The sequence below is a fragment of the Nothobranchius furzeri genome, chromosome 13, assembly GCF_043380555.1.
Source record: "Nothobranchius furzeri strain GRZ-AD chromosome 13, NfurGRZ-RIMD1, whole genome shotgun sequence".
Classification (NCBI taxonomy): Eukaryota; Metazoa; Chordata; class Actinopteri; order Cyprinodontiformes; family Nothobranchiidae; genus Nothobranchius; species Nothobranchius furzeri.
The window spans coordinates 20,116,837-20,134,770 of record NC_091753.1 but is presented as its reverse complement, the minus strand read 5'-3'; the positions used below and the strand labels follow the sequence as shown (position 1 = coordinate 20,134,770).

The window sequence follows — 17,934 nt, the reverse complement described above, 5'->3', positions numbered from 1 at the left end:
GTGTTACATTGAAAATAAGTTACTGTAGTGCAGATGTGGAATGCATACATTTAGTCGTGTACATAATGTATTTATTAATACAAATTTTAATAATAAAATTATTGAATCGGCGATAATCAAGCTTTAGTTTAAATATTTGAATTAATCACGCGCATAAAATTCCTCATGCTTTTAAAGTGAAAACTCTACAGGAAGTTGTTGAGGCAGAGTTGCGTTTACGTTGGTCTGTCACATGATAATCGGTTTCGAAGTCAATGAAAAGTGTCTACAGGCTACTTGTGGGTAAACCGGTGTTTTAGTTAAGAGTTTTTGGGAAGTGAAGGGACGTCGTGCGGTTCCGTGAGTGAGTGAGTTTGGAACACTTGCTTGCGTTTTCATTTTTTTGTGTGTGTGTAAACAACGCACTTTAGTGATGCAGCTATCCGTGAAGTTGCGTTTGAGGCAGTTGGCAGTCTGGACGCTCCACTGCTACACTTGTTTTTAATTAGCCGGAAACCTTTATCGACATAGTCTGAGTTATCGTGACAAACATTTGTATTTGTTCTATTAAGCTGGGACATTTCAGCCTGAAGTCTTTGAAACTTCGAGGCGTAAACAAGCCGGACAGGTTTCATTATGTCGGAGCGGACTCCTCTCCTTCACTACCGCCTCGTTAGTAGCGTTAATGAGTCCGAGCAGCCGTCTCCTCCGGCCACGGAGCCCTCGGAGCAAGTCCCGGGATCCGGCGGCAGCCCGCGGAAGCAGAGGTCCTCTCCGCAACGACCACCGCAGAAGCTCTCCGTCTTCTTCGGTGTGGTTATCCCCACCCTGCTGTCAATGTTCAGCGTAGTTGTCTTCCTGAGGATAGGTGAGTTTTTGTTATAACCAGCGCTAATAGCACTGATTTGTGTTACTGTGCACCAAACTCTATTCAAATTTCGACAAACTTAGCATTTATTTGTTTATATTTTAAAACTGAAGTTCCCATTGATACGATTTGCCCATGTTAGGAACTGATGTTAAATTCGCCATCTATAAAACCAATACAAATTATTCCTGTGGGGCATTTTTATTGTGTTTTTTAATCGCTAATCAGTGTATTCAACTTGACTACCGATAGAGGGCGCTATTTAACATTTCTAATACCATTTATACCTTACTTGATTTTGCTACTTAATTGTTCCACTATAATAACAACACTACACATAAATACATTGTGCTTCACGTTATGGTGTATTTCCTCCTCACCTACTTACACACTGGGCAGTACAAGATGCTCTACAATTTCAGGGCTGAGTTTCAGGCTGTCAGCTTATAAATACTTGAGTTATAGGAAAACGTTTGAAAATGTGTTTAAAAATATATAAATCACTGGTTTCTACAGCTCAAGCCTTATGGTTGTATTATCAGGTAGGAGAAAAAGGGACAGTCATGAACAATCTGATACTAATCAGAAGGGTAAAAGTTCAGTTTTTCCCAAGCAGATCAAGTTTGTGATCATAGCTCATTGAAAAGGTGCTGCCTGAAGTCACTGACGGTTCTGTTTTATGACTTTACTCTTCACTCTGAGTTCCTGCTTACAAATAAAACTTCCTCCCAGATGTGTGTGGGCTCTTTTTCTGTTTTATTCTGCTCTCCCAACCCTCTTCCAGTCTCGTGAGGCATCAGCTGCTGCACGCACAAGTGCACATGCTGTTGGTTAGACTTTAGACAAACTGCACAGTGCTCTGAATGTGGATGTGAAACTGGTAAATTTTGCACATTTGATTACGGTCTGGTGTGAATAAAGTGTCTTTTTTTTCAAATATATACAGTGGGGCAAAAAAGTATTTAGTCAGCCACCGATTGTGCAAGTTCTCCCATTTAAAATGATGACAGAGGTCAGTAATTTTCATCATAGGTACACTTCAACTGTGAGAGACCGAATGTGAAAAAAATCCATGAATTCACATGGCAGGATTTTTAAAGAATTTATTTGTAAATCAGGGTGGAAAATAAGTATTTGGTCAATAACAAAAATTCAACTCAATACTTTGTAACGTTGGTTACGTATTGTAACCCCAGATTCTATGAGACTAGTCGCAGCCCTTAAGCTAGCTGCTATTCAGCCAATCATGAAGAGCTAAAATGTACGCCCACCAATAGTGGGCCCCCTCGTGGTATATAACCGCAGTGACCCCACTGCTCAACTCCAATGGCTCTTATTCCCATCATAACCAGTGGGGCCAGTGGCTTAAGGGCTGCGACTAGACTTATATAATCTGGGGTTACAATACGTAACCAACGTTCTATTTCGCCTAGTCTTAGCCCTTAAGCTAGCTGCTATTGGAATAAAGCGCAGCTGGATTGGTTTACGCCCCACTGGTTAACCATACCATACCATACCATACCATTTTATTTATAAAGCGCATTCAACATGGCATTACAACCAGGCAAGGCGCTGTACATTAAAAGATTACAGTTAAATTAACACGTTCAGAATGACATTTAAAGCATAGTTTATAAGAAAAAATGAAAACAAGAAAATACTCGAACTAACAGTCGTAAAACACTAAAAACGCAAAGGAATGTGAAACAACAGATAAAAACATATGAAAGAACCACAGTAATACAGATGTTAATTATTGTGCATTCTATTGTAGAAAGAATGCAGATGTCGAAAGTGGTCCATGATTATGTATTATATGCAAGGTTGAAGTAGTGAGTTTTCATGCGAGATTTAAAAATGCTAATTGTTGGTGCTTGCCTCACTAGTAGTGGTAATGCATTCCACAGCTTGGGAGCACAGACAGAGAAAGCCCTTTCTCCACGGCTTTTCAGACGTGCGTTTGGAAGAGCTAGGAGGAGCTTATCCTCAGACCTGAGAGCACGAGGCGGATTGTAGTAATGGACGAGTTGACACAGATATGGAGGAGCTTGACTGTTCAGGGATTTATAAGTGAGCAGCATGATTTTGAAATTGATCCTGAGATGAACGGGCAACCAGTGGAGAGATTTTAGAATTGGTGTAATGTGCTGTCTTCTGTCAACTCCAGTCAGGAACCTAGCTGCTGAATTCTGGACTAGCTGAAGTCTAGATTGAGCTGCTTTACTGATGCCGTATAAGCAGGAGTTGGAGTAATCCAGCCGTGAAGTGATGAAAGTGTGGACTACTGATTTGAGAAGACGGACACTCAGGATGTGCTTAAGTTTAGAGATACGCCTGAGGTGGTAAAAACATGATTTAACTGTGTTATTGACCTGAGCATCCATCTTCAGAGCCTGGTCTATTTTAACTCCAAGGTTGGAAATTACAGTGGAGACATTAGGTGAGAGATAGTTGAGGTCAGGTTGAAGAGTAGCCGGGATGCTGTGAGGATTAAAAACGATTACTTCTGTTTTGGAGTCATTCAGATGGAGGAAGTTATCAGCAAGCCAAAGCTTAACATTATCGATACAATCAGACAGAACTTGCATTGATTGAGTTGGCTTGAATGAAAAGTAGATCTGACAGTCATCAGCGTAAAGATGGTATGAGACAGCGTGCCTTCTGAAAATGGCTCCTAAGGGCAGTATATAGAGGTTAAATAGTAACGGGCCGAGTATTGAACCTTGTGGGACACCCCAACGGAGTGGTTGTGACTCGGATGAACAGCCATCCAACATGACTCTAGCGGACCTGTTATAAAAGTATGACCTGAACCAATCTAGGGCTGAACCAGAAATGCCAGCCCAAGTCTGAAGTCTGGTGATCAAGATGTTATGATCGATCGTGTCAAATGCTGCTGATAGATCCAAAAGTAGCAGAACCACATGGAAACCTGAATCTAAAGCGAGAAAAATGTCATTAAACACCCGAACATGAGCAGTTTCAGTGCTGTGCTGTTTTCTGAAACCAGACTGAAAAATGTCCATTACCTGATTGTCATTTAGATGTGTCAGCATCTGTTCATACACTATTTTCTCAAGGACCTTAGATAAAAACGGTAATTTGGAAATTGGTCGGAGATTAGAGTAATCAGTGGGGTCGAGACCAGGTTTTTTCAAGATTGGCTGAAGAACGGCGTGCTTAAAGGCAGAAGGAACTTCAGCCAATGTCAAGCTACTATTTAAGATGTCTAGCACATTATGGCTAATGAAAGGAAAAACCTCTTTCAGGAGACGTGGTGGGATAACATCTTCTGGGGAGCCAGACGGTTTCATGGCAGCAACAGTTTTTTCTAGATAGGGCAGAGAGATGGGCTGAAAGCTTTGAAGTTGCACATGAGGGGGAATGACTGAATCAGGAACATGGTTGGTTTGGTGAATCTGAGCTCTGATTACACTAATCTTATTTAAGAAAAACTGCAGGATTTGGTTACACAAGTCAGCAGACGCAGAGGAAAATAGTTTTGTAACTGGTGAAAGCACTGCATTCATAGTTTTATATAACACACCTTGATTATTAGAATTAGCCGTTACGATGCTTGCAAAAAATCGATTTCTTGCGCCTCTGACTGCTCTTTGGTACTGAGACCACGCCTCTCTCATGGATTCAAAGGATACAGTAAGCCTGTCTTTTATCCATTTACGTTCCAGTCTTCTGGCATGTTGTCTCATGGAACGAGTTTGCTCGTTCAGCCATGGGTCAGGTCGGGATGTATTTCGCCTTGATTTTAATGGAGCGACAATATCCAAAGCAGCCAGACAGGATGAACCAAGCGCATGAAGTAATCCCTCAACAACAGTAAATTCATCAGTAGATTGAAATGGAGCTGAATTCAAAGCAAGAATAGCAGCAAAATGTGCAGCAGTATTGGGTCTGATTGTTCGAGAGAAGCTGGGACGGAAACACTCAACACGAGAGGCAGAGTCTAAGTTCATATTAAACACAACTGGTGAGTGATCAGAAAATGTTGCAGGTAGAATGCCAAGATCACTAATTTGCAGCCCATGACAAAAAATCAGGTCTAGTGTGTGTGTATGACCATGAGTGGGTCCATTAACACGTTGGGACATGCTAAATGAGTCAATAAGATCTAAGAAATCCTTTACCAAAGGTTTGTCAGGACAGCAGACATGAATATTAAAATCACCCAGCAAGAGTATTTTTCCATATCTGCAGGAGACGTCTGCCAGGAAGTTTGCAAATTCATTAAGAAAATCCTTGTTATAGGGTGGTGGACGGTAAATGAGTGCACATAACAATGGAGGGGAACGTCCCAATTCAAACAAACTTAATTCAAAAGACAATGGAGTTGATTGATGGGTAATCGGTGTGCAGACAAGATCTGATTTGAATATAGTCAATAGACCTCCGCCCCGGCGCTGTGCTCTTGGAATGTTAATGAAGGAGCATCCAGGAGGTAACATTTCAACAATAGCAGCTGAATCTCCAGGGGTTAACCATGATTCAGTGGCGCATAGAACAGACAAGCTATTGTTCAGGAAGAATTCCTTCAGAATAAAAGTTTTATTTCCAACCGATCTGGCATTGATCAGTGCAAAGCGAGTCGACTGCTTTCCCGATGGAAGAGAAAGTCCGGCTCCATCAAATCTTGCAATATACTGTAGGTTGGCCAGATTTATTCCCCGCTGATTGTGCCGTCCAAAACGAGAGCGGCGAAAACGAGAGCGGGAGGGCAACCCGGTGGAACCCAAAGAAACAACAGGCACCAAGCACCCACCTCGAGCATCAGGGGAACTCCGAAAGCACCGCTCCTTTCCCCATACGCAGTAATCTGATGTGATTAGGCGATCTCCACATCTCCCCCGATTGTGTGCCGCAAGCTGGTCAGCAGCGGTCGGCCGCCGGATCATCCTCGGTTCCGAAGCACGCATACAGCGCTTGGCTCCGTGAGCTCCCAGCTGGAGAATCATCCCCACATCCCACGCACTCGCGCAGCTCTCAGCTCCGTGAGCTCCCAACTGGCCGGTCATCCACACCTCAGACACATCCATGTAACATTCAGCTCCATGTCCTCCCGGTAGCAGCGAGATCAGCTCGACTCGATTGAGATGCCGATGGATCCGGGACATCACAGTCACGGAGCAGCGCTCCGATATGGCTTCGCCACGCCGGATCCTTCGGAGCTGAACAAAGAAGCCGCCTCGTTTCCCCCGCTTCTTTTTCCACGGTCTCCGGGGCAGCGGCAAACCGACGGGCAGCACAAGCCCGGAAGCTGGGCTAACGTCAGTCTCCAGCGGCGGTGGGAAAGCGTGGAGCAACACAGGCTCTGCAGCTGGGTTCGCGTCAGTCTCCAGCGGCGGTGGAAAAAGGTGTCCCGCATTAGAGTTCTGAAAATCATCCATTCTAGAGCGGATCGAGAGCAGGAAGTCCCGATCATACACCAGCAGAGAATCGGCACTGCATATGGAAAAAATACAAGAATACAATAGAAAAACAAAAAAGGTTGGGAGCTGAGCAGACACGCAGCCGGTCATGGGCGCCATCTTGACACACTCAATGGACACACCCAATCAAATCTCCTCTAGTGGGGGACGTTCAGCCTCAGACCAGGCTTAAAGACTGAGGCAGCCACGATAAAAGAGGGGCCCCCACTAAAAACATAATCCACAAGAGGATGAAATCCATCTCAGCAAGGCCAATGAGGTGCCATAAGCATTCATTTAGCCTGCTGGGGTCCAAGCACTGAACGAGTGATGGAACCTGAAGACACATCTCGTAAATAATAACGAGTAAAGGAACTGGGTGAAGCCCATGAAGCAGCCTGACAAATGTCTTCCATTGACACACCACTGAGGAGCGCCATAGAAGAGGAAATCCCTCTGGCCGAGTGAGCCCTGAGTGCCTCAGGGGGATCCTGCCCTGATGATGTGTAAGCAAGGGAAATGGCGTCACACAGCCAGTGTGAAAGACGCTGGGCCGACAGCGCCTGACCAAGGGAAGACTCCCTGTAGCACAAACAGGTTTTGTGAGCGACGAATCCCTGAAGTGCGTGACACATATCGTGCAAGCGCGCGCACCGGGCAGAGAAGGTGCGAAGCCGCCTCCTCCTCAGAATTATGGGGAGGAGGAAAAAGTCCAGCCAATGAAATTGACCTGGATTTGAAGGAAGCATTAATGCTTTTGGGCACAAAGGCTGGGTTGGGGCATAAAACAGCAGACCCGCCATCCTCCCGGATCCTGAGGCATGCGGGAGCCACTGAGAGGGCGGTCAGGTCACTCACTCTCTTAACTGATGCTAGCGCCAGCAGCAATACAGTTTTAAGCGACAGGAACTTGAGTGAGACCTGGTCCAAGGGTTCAAATGGAGCTCCAGATAAGCCGTGCAGAACCACCGTTAGATCCCATTGGGGAAAAAGCGGGCGGGACACAGGTCTGTTCCTCCTGACACCTTTTAGAAAACGTTTTGTGAGGGGATGATTGAAAACAGATCTATCTCCAAAACCCTGATGACAGGATGAGATGGCTGCAGCATATGTCTTAACAGTGCTGAATGCGAGGCCCCTGTCCATCAGTATCTGCAGAAACGATAGGACATCCGCCAGCTGGCAGGAGAGCGCTTGAACATTTCGCTCTGTGCACCATTTCTGGAAAGCTGCCCATTTAGCAGCGTAAGACGCAATGGTAGAAGGCGCCCGCGCACTCTGAATCGTGGCAACCACATCATGCGGCAGCCCAGAAGCCTCTAAGCGTGACCGCTCAGCGGCCAAACCCACAGCCGCTGGCCTATTTCTGGAGGATGTTTGATTATCCCATCCGCCTGGAGAAGGGCGTCCGCCCTCCACGGGAGCCTCCACGGGGAGCCGGACACTAGCGCTTGCAGGTCCGGAAACCATGACGCGGACAAGCGTCTGGGAGCCACCAGAATCACCGAGAGCCGTTCCGACCGAATTCGGTCCAGGAGACGGGGAATCAGAGGGACTGGTGGAAACGCATAAAGGGGCGTTCGAGGCCAGGGCTGGTGTGAGAAGGCGTCCGCCCCGAGCGGGGGTCCGTCCCGGGGACTCAGGGAAAACCACAGGCGACACTGAGCGTTTTCGTGAGCCACGAACAGATCCACAGACGGTTCCCCGAACCTGATCCAGATCTGTGATATCAGTGCAGGATGCAGACGCCAGTCGGAGTCGCGGGGTCCCCCTCTCGACAGGATGTCTGCCGCTACATTCAGTACCCCCGGAATGTAGATGGCTCTGATGGACAGCAGATGGACATGTGTCTAACACAGTAAATCTGTGGCGACACGCAACAGTGGGAGGGATTGAACTCCCCCTTGGCGATTTATGTAGGCTGCCGCCACCTGGTTGTCTGTGTGAACTTCGACATGACGGCCCTCGAGAAGGGCGGCGAAGTGTCTGATCACATTCCTCAATGTCATAAGCTCCAACACATTTATGTGCTCGTGCGTGTGGGAGGGCCAGCGATCTGCCACTGTATGGGACAAGCACGTGCCCCCCAACCCCGACAGTGACGCTTCCGTAAACACAGATACGTGTGACGCAGGATGTCCGATGGGAACCCCGCGTGAGAGGATGCAGGGGTTCCCCCAGTGAGCGAGGTCCCCGCCCACTGAAGGGGGAATCCTCAACATACATCTCTTCTGACGTATTGGGTGTACCCGGAGGCGGATGAACCAGCGTTGCAAGCGCCTCGTGCGCAGCAAACCTAGCGGTACCACCGAATGGGCTGCGGACATCATGCCCAGGAGTTTCATGACTAACAGGGCTCTCACGATCTTGCGGGGTTGTACACGGGAGATCACCGTGGAGAGATCTGCCGCTCTTGCAGGCGACAAACGTGCTCTCATCAGGGAGGCGTTCAGCTCCACCCCGAGATACACAATCGACTGGGACGGAAGGATGGAGCTCTTCTCCCAGTTTATAGAAAACCCTAGGGTTGACAGATGCTCTGTCAACCTCCTGGTTTGCTGTGACGCCTCGTCCTTGGACCGAGCGCACAGGAGAAGATCGTCCAGGTAAAATAAGACCCTCATTCCCTCCGTGCGCAGTGGCTGCAGCGTGGTCTCCAGACATTTGGAGAAGGTGCGCGGGGCTAGCGAGTAGCCGAAAGGGAGGCGATTGAACTGATATTGAACTCCCTTGAACGAAAAACGCAGAAACTTCCGGTGGTTTGGAACTACTGGTATGTGGAAGTATGCGTCTTTCAGGTCGATTGACGTGAACCAATCCCCGGGGTGCACGTATTCCAGGACTTGTCTCATCGTTAACATGCGGAAATGCATTACTGCTATGGAGCAGTTGAACAGGGAGAGGTCGAGAATCGGCCTCATTCCTCCCGACTTCTTCGGTACTACGAAGTAGCGGGAGTAGAAGCCCGAGAGTTCTTGTCCGCGAGGGACTCGGGAAATAGCGCCCTTGGACAGAAGTTCCCGCAGCTCCAGCTCTAGGGCCTGAGACTGTACTTGCGATGTGAACATCATCTCCACGATCCCGTTGAAGGGAGGTGGAGTGGCCTGAAAATGAAGTGTGTGACCGCAATGAATGGTGTCCGAAATTCATTTGCTCATGATACAAAGGCGGCGCCACTCGTGCGCGCGTTCCGACAGTGGACGCGTGTGCGCGGTCACGTGAACAACGTCCGAGGGTTGTGCATGCGCCCTTACCGCCGTCGCCCGTACCAGAGAACTGGGGGCGACCCATGGAGGGCTGCGCTCGAAAGGGCGAGTGCGAAACAGCTGGAACAGGTTGGTCCACACCGCGGAGCGTGGAGTCCGAGAGTGAAGGACGAGTGGGAGCCGGGCCCGTGCACGGGGGCGACAAAGTGCCAGCGGATGGAGCCGCGCACTGTGCCGCCGCACGTGGTCGAGACATCGACCTGACATCCCGCCCCACCCAACGGTGTGGGGAGAGCGGCAAGAGTTGGGCCTGGCCGGATGCTGGGGCCGGAGCGCAAATGGAGCGCACCCTTACGGCTGGCCTTGTATTATGACTGCCTGTACCTGCAGGAACATGTGTGCGTGCAGCAGTGCTTGGTGTGGGGAACGTGTGAGAACTCGGCAGAGGATTCTGCGGAGGACTGTAGGATTGTGCTCTTTGAGTGACGTTTTTTGGGTTTTATTTCAAAACCAACAACAACATCAGAACAATCAGTAACACACACATTCCCCCCAAAGAGTCACTTCCGTGGCTGCTTTCGGCGAGGCTCCTGCACTTGGGACTGCCAAGACTGCGTCTGCTGGCCCCGCCGGAACCGTTGTCCGCCATCTCACTGGTCCCGCTGATGTGGAGCCGAAGCGGGAGGCCGGCTCCGTGGAGCGGGCGGTGCAGCTGGACGTCTGAAGCTTCCGCGCCGTTCGTCCCATCCTCTGGCTGAACGGCCGGAGTGAGAGGCTGACCGAGGGTGGACCAGGTCTCGCACCGTAGCCGATAGTTCGGCCGTCTTCTGAGCCCGCTCAATGACGCCTCTATTTCTATCTGAGCAAAATGAACTAATGGTTCGCTGGAGTTTTTGACAATTAAAATTGCGCCCACATTTTCAAAGTTAACACATTTCTTTTAACAACGGTAGTTTCTGCTTCTGCCCTCTTCCCCCCTCCCCCTGCGCAGCGGCGCAAACTCACTGATGCACCTGCAGCCTCTCGGAGTTCCTGCTGCTCTAAACATTAAAATAATTATTTCATTTTCTGTTCCTCACTTGTGATTAGTGTCTGTTTGTTGCAACCACCAGGTACAAAAACTAACTTGTTTTTATTTGACTATTTTTCTGTCCTGCCTGTTTATTATCTTCCTGCATCTCCTCTCAATCCTAAAGAGAAACTGCTACCTGGGTTCATATATATTCACCTTATGAGTTACCTTTGAACTGCAGTTCTAAAAGATCTACTGACCGCAAAAACAGCGGAGTGCTCGCTGCTTGCCAGCCACATCAGTTAGGTCCATCACTGGAGGACAAGGTGATGCACCCCGATCCACAGCAGCGAAAAGCATCAGGCACAACTAAAAGACAGAAAACATAAAAGGAAATGAGCCGACATGAACGATCGGGTGTTAAATTAGTTTTTGAGGTGGCGACACCTGATTTGATAATGTTACTGTGGCAGTGCTTAGGACACAGATGTCTGGAGCGCGTCAACAATCAGAGCTTTGCATACGCAAGCTGGTTAAGGTTAGGATGGGGGTGAGGGGAATGTTAAATTGCAAGAGGGTAAACGTCACAATTTGGTTAAATGTCTGTTTTACGGCGGGTGTCAGTACCGACGCTCTGGCACAGCGCGTTGCTTCCCGACGCACAGGAGCTTGTCACCTGCTGACAGCAGGCTGCTGTCTCTTCCGAGGACTGCATCTTGCCGGTCATTATCACGTGACAGCGACTAGTCGATGACGGGCATAAAAAGTCACTATAGAGCGGTGAAGTTGACTAGTGACTAGTTCATACGACCCCTGCTACTGCTCCCCAGAGTGTTCTGCAGCATAATCAGCACGTTCTCTTTGAACATGATATCAAATTTTCGCCTCCTCTTCGTCTCCGCATGGTCAAAGTTACCCTCGCGGCAAATCAAAAGTGAGACGGATGACACAACCGCCCCCGTACTTGCTTGTTACCACATTCCACCCGGCCACAATAAAAAAATGGCCATTATTCACCTCCACCGACTCTGACACTGGCCAAAATATGATACCTGGCAGTTAATTAAATACAGGCCAATATTAGAGGATTTACGGTATATTATTTATATATATATAATTATATACATATACGTATACATATACATATATGTATATATTAGGGCCGAGACTTTAACGCATTAATTATGATTAATTAATTAGAAAAAAATAACGCGTAAAAAAAATTAACGCATTTAATCGCAGCTTGCATTTCGAGTGAGGCGGAACCTTTGTCATTGCACGACTTCCTCGTAGACTGAATATCACTGACACACACAACAATGCACAGTGCTAATGGCTACTAAAATGGAATAAAAACAGAAAGAAGTTGCCTTGCTTGGACTGATGCTGGATTTAGGAAACCCGTCCGCCTCTTTTCTTAACATGCTAAAAAAAACCTTCCAGACAACAACAGAGTCCGTGTCGCGGACATTTTTCAGAGATCGTCTCTGCTGCAGCTGCCCGGCGGCACCGGAAACTTTACAAAAGTTGCGGTAAGCTATATTTTTAACATTTACGTAGCATCTGTGCAGCGCTGAAAGCACCAGACAGAATAATTCTTTGCCCTAACAGTAGTTTATGAAAAGTAGTCAGACAAACGAGAGGCACCTGGCTGCCGTTGGGAGAACGCTCCGTGTTCTCACTACTCTGTAAACAATCACAAGCAATGTGTCTTAAAGTTGAAAACAGAAGTTTAAGTTAAAACAGAAACACTCTGAAACTTTTCTGATGATTTTCTAAACAATTCTCTCGGGGAGTTCTATCTTTCTAAGATGAGTCACTGTCTAAACATCGCATGCATTACTATCATTAAGCAGCAAGGTGTGTTGAAGCTGTCATCAGCTAAGGGGCGGATGCTTAAGTGCATCAGGGGCAGCGAGGAACGAGGAAGTTGTGATCAGGCTGGAGATCACACCAGATTCGCTGCTGCAGGCGTGAATCTGCGGGTCTGCAGCATCCCCTTCTTAAAGTGACAGCAGGACTTCCCATGTAAGGAAGGTCCGCTCACCTGTTCGTCAGATCATTATTTCCTCGCATGATCTTTTATCTTCCCTTCAACCTCCAGTCATCCAACTGGAACCAGTTAGTGTTCCTGATCATTCTCAGAATATGTCACGCCTGCTCTGGTGTTAAAAGTTAGTACATTTAAGTCCTAGATCATATTTGTGCCTGTTCTACTGTCATTTTGAAGGATTATTATTTATGTGTTTTTACTACATCATGAGTAGAAATGCTAATAAAAACTCCCAATTATACAAACAAGTGAAACTGGAAAAATTAGAATCTGGTGCAAAGTCAGATTTATTTATTTCAATAATTCAACTAGATAGAGAGACTATTTAAAGGCTCAGGAACCCTTTGCAGGTGTTTTTTATTTGTAATTATAAATTTTAGTTTATTTGGGTCTTGTTTCATATCACACAGTGACATTTGAATAATTAAAATGCATTTTTTTAATTACAAGCTTTAGTTTACAGTTATAACCATGTCTAATATTTGATTCTCTGTCTCATAATTTTAATTAAAAGTTTTGCTTTGAGAGCACATTTTCCTGAATGATTAAAATGGGATTAATTTAGATTAATTAATTACAAAGCCTCTAATTAATTAGATTAAACATTTTAATCAAGTCCCAGCCCTAGTATATATATATATATATATATATATATATATATATATATATATATATATATATATATATATATATATATATATATTAGGGACGCACCGATGGATTGGCATTTGATCGTAATCGGCCGATAGCGCCCCTATCGGTTTTGATCGGAATTTTCAAAATAGATCAAAGCAGACCGATCAGGTAGGGTTGTCACAGTAACCAGTGTAGCGGTAAACCCCGGTAAAAAAGTTGACAATAATAATAACCGTCTTGTTTAAAAAAAACTATATTATCTCGGTGGATTACCGTGGCTGCGGTGTTGGCGCGGTGACCCTTACCAGCCACCGTATCACCTGCTGAAGTTGCAGGCAGCACATGCGCGCTTTGTTGTTTACAACCAAAACTTTCATGAAGCTAAAGCTGAAATAATGGTCAAAGGTAGAGACGGCAGCGTTCAGGACATTTTTTATCCCTCAAAGAATACAAAGTCGGAATTACGGGCATCTTTTGGATATTTGAAGAATGCCGAGGGAGTTTATAGAAGACGGCTATCCTGTCTGCAGCACGTGCAGAAAAAGTGTCTGTGAAAGGCAGCAACGCTTCAAATCTCATGACACTTCTACGTGACCATCACCCACAACTCTACAGTCAACGCAAGGCAAGCTAACGTTAGCGCTTTAGCTAAAATGCGTGATCCGAGGATTTGGGTTGAGGGAGAATGCAACGAGTCGCAATATAAAGCAGCCACAGCGCCGCTACCTGCATATAAACCGTGTCGCGGACACCCCCATGTTGAAATGACGCTATGCATTACGGGCTCCCTGGGGCAGATAAGAGTTGGTCTCTCTCCGAGAATAATTATGAATTTAACAATGATTACTGCCTGATGACATTTTCCCACATCTGCAAAGCTCACTGGAAGGACACAAACCGAGGACAATATTTTCCTGATATAGGGTTTATTACTCAAGTAAGGGTAAAAAAGTATCTGATTAGAAGGGTACTTGAGTACTGAGTATCATCTGATCTAATATTTTTAAAATGATGACATCAAACAGACAAAACATAAGAAGTTATGGGCAAATTCAAATTCAATTCAAATTCAAAAATATTTTATTAATCCCAGAGGGAAATTAATTGGTATATTAATAATAATATTGGCATTTTAAAGACTAAAGGGAAAAATGTAAACAAATAAACAACATAATTGCAAATAACACATTTTAGGCTAAATTTAGACACAAACTGAGGACAATATTTCCTGACATACATGATTTATTTAATTGTGTGAAAATATAGCACGTTTAAAAAAAATACCGTGATAATACCGAAAACCGTGGTAATTTTGGTCACAGTAACTGTGAGGTTAAATTTTCACACCGTGACAACCCTAATATATGTAGCACTCATTATAATGTTGTAGAAAATTTCTGTCCAATCCACGTGATCGGTATCGGTGATCAGCATTCTTTGATATCGGTATTGGTGATCGGCAGCAGAAAACCTGATCGGTGCATCCCTAATATATATATATATATATATATATATATATATATATATATATATATATATATATATATATATATATATATATATATAACCCAGAGCAGACATCACACGCCAGACGACATCAACACTGCATACTTTGGTATTTGTTCATTTATCGTGAGTAATATCGATATCGCAATATTAAGCAATGTTATAGAATATCGAAGATTTTCCTAATATCGTGCAGCCCTAATATAAATAATATATATAAAAATAATATATATATAATATATATATATATAATATATATATATATATATATATATATATATATATATATATATATATATATATATATATATATATATTACGGCGTATTACGTGAACGGAACCATCTGATTGGCCGCATATCAGAAGGACTAAATTTGATTGGTCAAATAATACTTCCGCGTAAAAAATAAAGCTGGTTTACAAAAAGCTGATGTATGACACGGATGGAAATGTTTGAATCAAACATTTATCTTTGTTTTTTCCGTGTTTTGCGATGGGCCTATTGCACGTCCTGTTATCGCGATGACGATAATTTTTCAATATATTGTGCAGCCCTAATATATATATATATATATATATATATATATATATATATATATATAACAAATGTCTAAGTACGTCCTCAAACACTCGTGGCTGACAGCTCTGCATAAGCAGATGTCCAACACTATTGGCTAATGCTGAGGGGCAATCATTTACAATTGCAAATGGCTTGATGGGCAGGGGTGGTGTAATAACCTCAATCATAGGTTTAGTTATTAACATTGTAATATAATAATTATTATTATTATATTGTTGGGGAGATTTTCTGACAAATGGTGTTTTATTTAAAGAGTCAGTGTGGGGGATGTAGTGACCTAGTGGTATGTCTTGGATATGAAGTGCATCTAAAAACATGCCTGTTAGTAGCGTACATCTTGAGACTTCAGTTCTGCTCACACCTCAGCTAATAAATATGTTAAAGTTAAAGTCCCAACACACACTGATGTGTGTGCGAAATTTGTTCTCCGCATTTGACTCATCTCCTGGGCGAGCGGTGAGCTGCAGACACAGCCGCGCTCAAGAACCATTTAGTGGTTTAAGCCCCCAATCCATCTCTTAGTGCTGAGTATCAAGCAGGGAGGCATTGGGTCCCATTTTTTCAAAGTCTTTGGTATGACCCGACCAGGAATCGAACCCTGATCTCCCAGTCTCAGGGTGGACACTCTACCACCAGGCCACTAAGCTGGCTCATAAACCAATCAGCTGTCTGTAGAGCAACACATGGGAGAAACAGGTCGACTGGTGCTGTTTAACACCATCAGCAGCATCATCTCTCCTGCCTCTCCTACAGCCTCCACCCACTCTGTTACAGACTGTGAGAACTTTCTTTGTGGACAAAGTCAGTAAGGTTAAATCTAGCATCTCTCCCTCAGCCTTATTGCTGCCTCTCCCAACTCCAACCCGGCCTGTCATCCTAGATAGCTTTGCTCCAGTTTCTTTGCCTGAGTTAACCAAACTAGTTAACTCTATGAAGACCTCTGCATGCCCCCTCGACATCTTACCCTCATCTTTGTTTAAAATGCTTTTCAGTCCATCAGACCCAGCGTGCTCTCTATAATTAATGCTTCTCTGGTTTCTGGTCAGGTCCCTGCTTACTTTAAGAACGCTGCAATCCACCCGCTACTTAAAAAACCGAGTCTTGACCCCTCTCTCCATAGCAGCTTCAGACCCATCTCTAAACTTCCGTTCATCTCCAAGATCTTGGACAAGGTTGTGGCTAAACAACTCACAGCTGCTCTTGATGAACATAACATCTGTGATAGCTTCCAGTCAGGTTTTTGTAGAGCTCATTCTACTGAAGCAGCTCTTCTTAGGGTCTCTAATGACCTTCTGACTCACAGTGATGCCGGGGACCGTTCTGTTCTGGTCCTGTTGGACCTGACTGCAGCCTTTGACACTGTTGACCATCACCTGCCACTGGAGAGGCTGAGAGACTGGGTAGGACAGACAGGATCTGCTCTGAGTGGTTCTCCTCTCATCTGTCTGAGCATTCATTCTCTGTGGCTGTCTCCAAGTTCAGGTCCTCCGCCACCTCTCTTAGCCATGGTGTCCCACAAGGCTCTGTGCTGGGGCCTCTACTGCTCCTCCTCTATCTACTTCCTCTTCAGCACATCCTTTAATTTAATCTCCTACCATCTTTATTTAGTTGGCATCCAACTGTACATCTCCTTTAAGCCCCATGAGATGTCTAAGCTGCAGCTGTTACACACCTGCTTGTACTAAAACCTGATTGGCTGGGAACTTTCTACAGCTGAATGAAGATAAGACTGAGATCCTCATCTGTGCCCCAGACAAGCTGGTTCCCAAAGTCAGAGACTCTCTTGGTCACCTTGCTTCTCACACCAAACCCTCTGTCAGGAATCTTGGTGTGACCTTTGACCCAGCCCTCATGTCAGTTCTCTTGTTCGCTCTTCCTTCTTCCATCTCAGGAACATTGCTAAGCTGAGTCCCATTCTGTCCCACTCTGAACTTGAGACAGTTATCCACACCTTCATCTCCTCATGCTTAGACTACTGTAACTCTCTTTTCACGTGTCTGAGCAGAATCTCCCTGAACCGTCTACAGGTGGTTCAGAATGCCTGTGCTCGGCTTCTGACCAAGTCCTCCAAACACACCCACATCACCCCGCTTCTCCTCCAGCTTCATTGGTTGCCAGTCAACTTCAGGGTTCATTTCAAGATCCTGGTTCTGGTCTATAGGGCCTTACATGGACAAGCACCATCTTACATTGGTGATCTTCTTAGTCCCTACACCCCCAGCAGGTCCCTGAGGTCCAGTCATCAAAGCCTACTGGTTGTGCAGCACCAGGCTAAAGACCAAAGGTGACAGATCATTTGTTGCTGTGGCCCCCAGACTCTGGAACTCTCTCCCCATGAGCCTGAGATCAGTGGACTCAGTCTACTCCTTTAAAAAGCAGCTGAAAACTCACTTGTTCAGGCTTTATTTTTTGTTCTTTTGTCCTTTTAAACATATTTTAATCATTTTTGAAATCTTTCTATACTTCGATTTACTTTTTGTTTTTGTGAAGCGACTCGTGATTTTTATCTTGAGAGGTTTTATATAAAAAATCGTCTTCTTCTTCCATCGTTCATACATGGTGGTGTCTTATGACTCACATGTGCTTCTCACTTTTACAAGTATATAACAAAGTCATGTAGGACAATAAAGATGAAGTGAAAACGCATAAAATGTAAAGTTGTACTTAAGCT

General features: G+C 45.2%; 1 protein-coding gene across 2 annotated transcripts in view; it reads left to right on the top strand.

Annotated features, from left to right (window-relative positions):
• The first annotated feature begins 388 nt into the window (after positions 1-388).
• zgc:153039 overlaps positions 389-17,934 on the top strand; it is a 121,329-nt gene continuing 103,783 nt past the window's right edge. For both annotated transcript variants that reach the window (XM_015952126.3, XM_070543359.1), the window contains exon 1: positions 389-847. In XM_015952126.3, the coding sequence (XP_015807612.3) occupies positions 616-847 (232 nt within the window). In that variant the 5' untranslated portion in view covers positions 389-615. The remainder of the gene's footprint in view (positions 848-17,934) is intronic.